The 8,866-nt window shown below is 41.5% G+C and overlaps 1 protein-coding gene across 6 annotated transcripts in view; it reads left to right on the forward strand.

The window, feature by feature from the left end:
• LOC139368689 (SPG11 vesicle trafficking associated, spatacsin) overlaps positions 1–5,332 on the forward strand; it is a 94,889-nt gene extending 89,557 nt beyond the window's left edge. For all 6 annotated transcript variants that reach the window (XM_071107944.1, XM_071107911.1, XM_071107922.1 and 3 more), the window contains exons 37-40: positions 322–398; positions 4,363–4,518; positions 4,747–4,898; positions 4,978–5,332. In XM_071107944.1, the coding sequence (XP_070964045.1) occupies positions 322–398; positions 4,363–4,518; positions 4,747–4,898; positions 4,978–5,161 (569 nt within the window). In that variant the 3' untranslated portion in view covers positions 5,162–5,332. The remainder of the gene's footprint in view (positions 1–321; positions 399–4,362; positions 4,519–4,746; positions 4,899–4,977) is intronic.
• The last annotated feature ends 3,534 nt before the right edge of the window (positions 5,333–8,866 follow it).

The following is an 8,866-nucleotide window of genomic DNA, read 5'->3' on the forward strand; positions in this document are numbered from 1 at the left end:
AATTCATGAATTGAAACGTCCTCATAGAAAACAGACAATTTTCATTTTATGAATTGAATGTCAAATCACTTGAGTCAAAAAACTGAACTGACCCCAACCCCTGGTGTCAAGGGATGTGTTTTTCAATATTGTAGTATCTTTCCTGTTGTATAGAGGGCAACTTTTTTTTCTTAAAATAGACTGTTGTGAAGTTTTTCTGTTGTTTTAACTTTATTTGCACCTGAATGTAGCCTGTGTATGAGTCATTGACACAAACTCAGTGAAGAGCTACAGGGCATGCAGACAGTGTTTTTCACTCACTCCCTGCTCATCCCATAACAGCAGTGACCCCTGAACTCAGAAGTGCCTTGATAAAGGTTCTTACTCTCCTGAAGGATGCTGCAGAGAGCTATTCTAAGGTATTGTTATCCTTCCAACTATCAAACACAGGTCCTCTGTTTAGTGTTTTTTAATACTAGAAAGGTCTCCTTGGACCCCCCTTTGTGCCAATGACACATGTTTTGGACATCAACTTTCGAACAGTCTAATACGTAGATTTAATATATACTATCCGAAAAGTTATCATTTGGTTGTGATTATGAAGGTCTTACCTAACATTAGAATATGAAAATATATATTTTTAAAGAACATAACATTTCATTACTTTATGTTACTGTACTTTTCAACATTTGTTCTAAAATGTATTACATTTTTGTTTTGTCATGAATCTACACACACAATACCCCATAATGACAAAGCAAAAACAGTATTTAAAAATGTTTATTGCAAATGTATGATTTTTTTAAAAATGGAAGCACCTTAGGCAGCGATTACAGCCACGAGTCTTGGGTATGACGCTAGAAGCTTGGCACACCTGTATTTTGGGAGTTTCTTCCATTCATCTCTGCAGATCCTCTCAAGCTCTGTCAGGTTGGATGGGGAGCGTCACTGCACAGCTATTTTCAGAAAAACATCCCCACAGCATGATGCTGCCACTACCATGCTTCACCATAGGGATTGTGCCAGGATTCCTCCAGACGTGAAGCTTGGCATTCAGGCCAAAGAGTTCAATCTTGGTTTCATCAGACCAGAGAGTCTTAGTGTGTAGTTAACTAGTGATTATGTTAAGATTGATAGTTTTTTATAAGATACGTTTAATGCTAGCTAGCAACTTACCTTGGCTTCTCGCTGTCCTCGCGTAACAGGTAGTCAGCCTGCCACCCAGGCTCCTCATGGAGTGCAATGTAAGGCAGGTGGTTAGAGCGTTGCACTAGTAACCGGAAGGTTGCAAAAACGAATCCCCGAGCTGACAAGGTAAAAATCTGTCGTTCTGCCCCTGAACAAGGCAGTTAACCCACCGTTCCTAGGCCGTCATTGAAAATAAAAATGTGTTCTTAACTGACTTGCCTAGTTAAATAAAGGTATACAAAAAAATCGTTGTCCAAAAATACCGATTACCAATTGTTATGAAAACTTGAAATCGGCCCTGATTAATCGGTCAACCTCTAATATAGACAGGTGTGTGCCTTTCCGAATCAAGTCCAATCAATTGAATTTACCACAGGTGGACTCCAATCAAGTTATAGAAACATCAAAGATGATCAATGGAAACAGAATGCACCTGAGCTCAACTTCGAGTCTCATAGCAATGGGCCTGAATACCCTTGTAAATAAATAAAACAATTCTTACTGTTTTAGCTTTGACATTATGGGGTATTGCGTGTAGATTGATGAGGGAAAATAATAATTGAATCAACTTTAGAATGCGGCTGTAACGTAACAAAATGTGGAAAAAGGTAAGCGGTCAGAATACTTTCTGAATCCACTGTGTGTCGGGTGTCCACCCACTAGTACTGAGCGAAGACAGTACAGTGTGAGGAGAACAGAGATAACGTTAGATGGTTGTCTGACTGGCTGGCTGCGACTGCCTGAGCAGAGATGAGATGATGACTAAGGAATTAAAAATGATAGTCTACAGAATTGCAATATTTTATTATTTCCTATTTTTCTATTTGGACCTGACAGAGCCAATGGAATATTTTCAATGTTTTGACAGTTGAATGTCCACTATTTTTGGCTTTGGAATTTCTATTAAAAAGCTCTAATCATTTTGATGTAATTATTCATAATGCATTTAATATTAATTGAAAACCGTGGTATTTAAAAAAAATAATTGTGTCAAAACTGAACTGAAAAAGCACTAATGGCTCAGTACTACCACCCAATCTACAGAGTGGGTGAAAACAGGCTTTGGTGATGAAATTTCACTTCTTTATGTTATAAAATACATTTGACCAAGACAAATATGATGATTCATGTTCTATGTCGTTCAGTGGGGTCTTTCACTAACATTTCATTAACAAATCAAATCAAATTTATTTATATAGCCCTTCGTACATCAGCTGATATCTCAAAGTGCTGTACAGAAACCCAGCCTAAAACCCCAAACAGCAAGCAATGCATGTGTAGAAGCACGGTGGCTAGGAAAAACTCCCTAGAAAGGCCAAAACCTAGGAAGAAACCTAGAGAGGAACCAGGCTATGTGGGGTGGCCAGTCCTCTTCTGGCTGTGCCGGGTGGAGATTATAACAGAACATGGCCAAGATGTTCAAATGTTCATAAATGACCAGCATGGTCAAATAATAATAATCACCGGCAGAACAGTTGAAACTGGAGCAGCAGCACGACCAGGTGGACTTGGGACAGCAAGGAGTCATGATGTCAGGTAGTCCTGGGGCATGGTCCTAGGGCTTAGGTCCTCCGAGAGAGAGAAAGAAAGAGAGAAAGAGAATTAGAGAAGGCATACTTAAATTCACACAGGACACCGGATAGGACAGGAGAAGTACTCCAGATATAACAAACTGACCCTAGCCCCCCGACACATAAACTACTGCAGCATAAATACTGGAGGCTGAGACAGGAGGGGTCAGGAGACACTGTGGCCCCATCCGAGGACACCCCTGGACAGGGCCAAACTAACAGTAAGTCCAAATAGTCGGATTTCCTACCTACACCTACACTGATTTCCTACCTACCTACACATTCTGTTGACGAGCGGTGCAGCTTACTCGCAGCAACTTTTGAGGATTGCACATGCTGTGGTGGTCATCTTCAAAGTTGTTTCAACAAGTTGCAAAAGCTAAATTAGCATGGCACAAGCTGAATTAATTGTGAAAGGCTTTGAAAATAAAAAAGATTGCGGTACGTTCAGTGCTCCGTTGACATTTCACAGAGAGATGCTTGTTTTTGTGAGAAAATCTTCTAAACAGGAATTTCTCATTAATTAGAAAAGCTTATACTAAAATGTGAAAATGCTATCCCAAAACATATTGTTTTATGTCCTGCGGATTCGAGTAGAAAGATGACGATTTCAACGGGAAATGTGAACCTGTGAGGTAGCAATCGTTCTCTCACGTCATCCAGCCTAGCTGACGCGATGCTGTGCAATTTTTATTATTTTGACTTTTTTTTCTCTGGGCTCCATTGATTTAGTCACCTTAATTTTGGCCACCCTACAAGGGTAAACATTCCAATAACTTTTGAACATGAGGTTTGGACCTGTGTGGGTTCCATATTTTGGACAGAGGGAGGGAGCTCCCGTCTCGCTTTGTTCATGGTGCCTACCAGGCTTCTTTTTTGTGCATCGTTAGCTTCCCCTCGCTCATAAACTCTCCCATTCTCCCCCTTTTTATCATACTTTACTTCATTTATTTCATGTTATATGTAAAAAATTATAATAATAATAATTGTTTCGGTATAGTTTAGGTTAAGTTTTGAGGCAATTATCGGGGTGATTATCAACTGGTCATGGCACCTTCAACAGTCGGGAAAGCCATTTAAAAAAAATGATATGCCCGCCTAAAACTGGTTATAACTCAAATGAAATGTTTTTTGTCATATAAAAACAGGTGTAGACAAACAGTGAATTGCTTACTCACTGGTCCTTTTCCAACAATGCAGAGTTTAAGATCAAAAACTAAAATAGAAATAGTGACAGGAGGAATAAATACACAGTGAATAATGAATAACAATAACGAGTAAAAAATAACATGGCTATATACAGGGAGTACTAGTACCGAGTTGATGTGCAGGTATACAAGGTAATTGAGTTAGCGATGTATATATAGGTATGGGTAAAGTGACTCCAGTTCTATTTGTGATATAACACACTGTTGTTGTTAGAATTTTTATATAGACTTATTTAGGAAAAGTCAAGGATCACTTAAGAAATAGCAGAGTAATAAAACATTTAAATTAGTTTTGCGTCATTATTATCTGGGTCTTTCTAGTGTTAATTGAACGTGAGTAATAGCTTTGCAGTGGAGATTTTTAAAAAACTTGTGTGTACGCGTATATATGCATGCGCGTGTGTGTTCTCCCTCAGGACTCGTGTGTACGCCAGGCAGCACGTTGTGTCAAAATGGCAAAGCTGACCACACTCCAGCTCCACTTCCTGAACCACGGTCAAGACCAACGTGTCATCAACCTGCGCCAATCAGATCTCCTTGGTGCCATAGTGGCACTGCCCCGCTGTTACCAGGTAATGGCACTAAATGTTACCGTGGTATACTAAATCAGTTATCCAAATGCTAGACTTGTGGTACCGGCGCTATTGTAATAGTGAGAGAAAAAATCAATTATCCCAATCCTAGTCTTGGGAAGGATGTACTGAAATGTAGATATATTCCCAGTAGTATGTCATAATGACATGTAGCTAAGCTTCTTTTTAAGCTATTATTTTAAACTGGGTTGTTTCTCGTGTCTCTAGGCTTTTGTGTTGTCGGAGGCCTACGACTACAGTCCAGACTGGGCGGAGGTGCTCTACCAGAAGGTCATCCTCAGTGGAGACTTTGCTTACCTAGAGGAGTTCCGACTTCACAGGCCACTCCCCGCCTGCCTGTTTGAAGACATATCCCAAAAGTAATTTCAGATGATTTCCAGAATTAGGAGGGAATATCTTCTTGCTGGTATTAATCATTGGTCTGGTCCTACCTTTCAGATTAACTCACAACACGCCTCCGAGCAGTGCGGGCCAGAACCTGAAGAGACTATTGCAACACTGTGATGACGTTTACACCTACTACAAGCTTGCGTATGAACACAAGTTCTTCGACGTGGCCAACATGTTACTTCAGGACTCCAAAACAAGCAGTTACCTAAACGACAGGCTAGGTACTAGGTAGCTGATTCGAAACGGCACTGCCCCTGTCAAATACCTCCAAATATGCACGTGGAATTTTTTACAAACTCTTTTCTATAACATCTTTCATGGAGATGAATAGTTTCACGAAATAATGTTTTATTTTCTCCATGCAAAATCACTGACTAACTGAATAAATCTCGCATTGGTTGAAGCTACAGACTTCTGTCTTTACTTAAACACGATTGTGTGGTCATCCACAGGAGGCTGTTATTATAGCTGTTGTTGTGATGTCTACCTAAACGAGGTAGACAAAGTAAATTATCCTAAATTTTAATAGAGTTAGGGTTGCAAAATGATAGTAACATTCCCAAAATTCCTGGGAATGTTGGAGTATTCAGGATTTTCATTTTTTTCCCCACTTGATTCCAATAATCTTTTAACCAGGATTTCTGGAAAACCTGGGAATTTTACGAAAGATACCGGAAAGGTGCAACCCTAAGTGGAGGACTTGGTGGACTGTATATTCTTAGGTTTGGTATTGCTTAATGTGTTCACTCCCAGGTGCTGATCGGGGCACAGATGACAGTAAAGTGGATTACAGTTGTGGTGGGTTTAATAAAGATGACAATTCACATAGTATAGGGCAAAGCACAGCACAGTGTAGGCTTGATGGCTTGATTGACAGCTTGAGTGTTAACCAACTTGGTTGTGTGTGGCCTGAAAATACAAGGGATAAATAAAGACACAATAGTGAATCATAGATATAAACTGAAGACAATCTCCAATTCACTATACTAAACAATAAGAATGTAACAACATGGCCATAACATCTTGATGCTATTCAAGACTATGCAGCGGTATACAACATGACCGTGCCTGCAATAATTAGAGACCAAAAGCGTGCCACTGCACATGTACTATAAAGCAAAGCACTGCCATCTTCAGTGCAATGCCACAACTGCATGAACTTGAAATGGTACGAGTGAGGTGTTCTCTCATTTATTTCTGGAAATAGCTAGCAAACTAGCCAACTTTAGCCAGTTAGCTTAGTTGCTTGAATGCGGTTGAGAGGTCAGAATGCTCGGATCAGCCCTACTCCTTGGCCAGAGCATCCAGCGTGATCTCTGAACGCTCCGAGAGTGAACAGCTCTGAATTCACGAATGGCCCAGAGTGCACACTGAGACACTGGAGGCAATTTACGAACACACCCTTAGCTTCGTTTTTTCGCTGACTCTGAGCTGGAGATCACCCAGAATGCTCTGCTCCACTTCACTAGTAGCCAGAGCTACAGCTCTAATATGATGAACTACTATTTCTTCACAGCCTTTCGTACACAAATCGTAGACTTGGGAAGAACGCACTGAAATGCAGATTGTCAGTTTCAATGACCATGATTCCCTCTGACTCTCTTTGGTGCCCTTACAAAGCAATAAAGCATATCACAATATATCTGGGATGTACACTGAGTCTATAAAACATTAAGAACACCGTCCTAATATTCAGTTGCAGCCTCAGCCTCAATTCGTCGGGGCCTGGACTTGAAAGCCTTCCGCAGGGATGCTGGGCCATGGTTGGCTCCAATGCTTCCCACAGTTGTCAAGTTGGCTGGATGTCCTTTGGCTGGTGGACTATTCCTAATACACATGGAAAACTGTTGAGCCTGTAAAATCCAGCAGTGTTGCAGTTCTTGACACAAACCGGTGCGCCTGGCACCTACTACCATACGTTGTTCAAAGGCATTTAAGTGTTTTATTTTTCCCTTTCACCCTCTGAATGGCACACATACACAATACATGTCTAAATGCTTAAAAATCCTCCCTCCCTTTTATCTACACTTATTGAAGTTGATTTAACAATTGACATCAATAAGGGGGCATAGCATTCACCTGGTCATGGAAAGAGCAGGTGTTCCTAATATTTTGTACACTCAGTGAATGTTAGTCATCAAACTGTGTTCGGCAACGTCCACAGAGGATTTTCCAGAATGCGTCCCAAATGACACCCTATTCCCTATACAGTGCATGACTCTTGACCAGGGCCCACAGGGTACTACTTGGGATGAAGCCCTAATCTCCGCCAGTGATACAGGGTTAATTCCCCTCCTTGTTTGGAGTGTTTGAGGTCTGGGTCCCTGAGGGGAAGACCCCTCATGAATAAACATGCTGTGTCCTCTCCAGACACTGCGATAGCATGGCTTTGATGAACTACTAGAATCAATGGGCCGCCAGCAACAATTCCTGCAAGGTTGGATAATGACCTTGTCTGGTTTGATTAATAATTACAGGATTCACCAGGAGAGGGGATGGATGTTGCAGTACTGGCCATACTCACTAGATGCCACTCTATGGTGCTTATAAGTCATACACTACATGATCAAAAGTATGTGGACACTTGCTTGTCAGACATCTCTTTCCAAAATCATGGGCATTAATATGGAGTTGGTCCCGCCTTTGCTGCTCTAACAGCCTGCACTCTTCTGGGAATGCTTTCCACTAGATGCTGGAACATTGCTGCGGGGACCTGCTTCCATTCAGCCACAAGCGCATTAGTGAGGTCGTACACTGATGTTGAGTGATTTAGGCCTGGCAGTCGCAGTCGTCGTTCCAGTTCATCCCAAAGGTGTTCAATGGGATTGAGGTCAGGGCTCTGTTCAGGCCAGTCATGTTCTTCCACACCAATCTCAACAAACCATTTCTGTATGGACCTCACTTTGTGCACGAGGGCATTGTCATAATGAAACAGGAAAGGGCCTTCCCCAAACTGTTGCCACAAAGTTGGAAGCGCAGAATCGTCTACAATGTAATTGTATGCTATAGCGTTAAGATTTCAATGGAACTAAAAGGGCCTAGCCCGAACTATGAAAAACATCCCCAGACCATTATACCTCCTCCAACAAACTTTATAGTTCCTCTGTCGGACTGCCAGATGGTGAAGTGCGATTCATCACTCCAGATTCATCAGTCCAATTGTGCGCGAGCTTTGCACCGCTCCAGCCGATGCTTGGCATTGTGCATGTTGATCTTAGGCTTGTGTGTGTTCTTGTGCTGACGATGCTGCCGGAGGCAGGTAGTGAGTATTGTAACCGAGGACAGACAATTTTTATGCGCTCCAGCACTTGGCGGTCCCGAGCTTGTGTTGCCTAGCACTTCGCGGCTGAGCCATTGTTGCTCTAGATTTTTTTCCCTTAGCATATTTTTTGTTTATTGGATAGGATTAAAGATGGAGGAGAGAGTGTGCTGAACTAGCAGTGGGGAGGATTTGAACCCATACTGCAGCGTTGTCTGTGATCTGGGGGCAGCGGCCTAGACTGCTAGGCCACATGCACTGATAGGTTAGCTGCTATCAGTATTCACATTTGAAAATACATATTTGTTACTCCTTTAATAATGAATGACTTTGCATTCTGTGGGTTTATTGATAATAGGCTCCGATTTCAGACTTAAGTTTTTCTCATGAATTAATTTTCTCATTACATCAATGCTTACTGCATAATTCAGTGTGCTGAGTCGTCAAAGTATGTCGGTATAGATGTGTGTACGTTTGCAGAACCTCTACATTTATAGAAATTCCCCTGATGATGTGTTGAACGGAAGACTGGTGGGAATCAAAAGTGAACTTGAGCCTGCCCGAGATGGAGAAGAGATAAAAGGAGCATTTTGTTCGGTGTTGATCTGTCGCTCTATGAAGAGCTTATTTTTTGGCGTTGTGAGTTAACGACGTTGAGGTGATGATTAGTCATTGAGA

The sequence above is a fragment of the Oncorhynchus clarkii genome, chromosome 2 (genome assembly GCF_045791955.1).
Source record: "Oncorhynchus clarkii lewisi isolate Uvic-CL-2024 chromosome 2, UVic_Ocla_1.0, whole genome shotgun sequence".
Classification (NCBI taxonomy): Eukaryota; Metazoa; Chordata; class Actinopteri; order Salmoniformes; family Salmonidae; genus Oncorhynchus; species Oncorhynchus clarkii.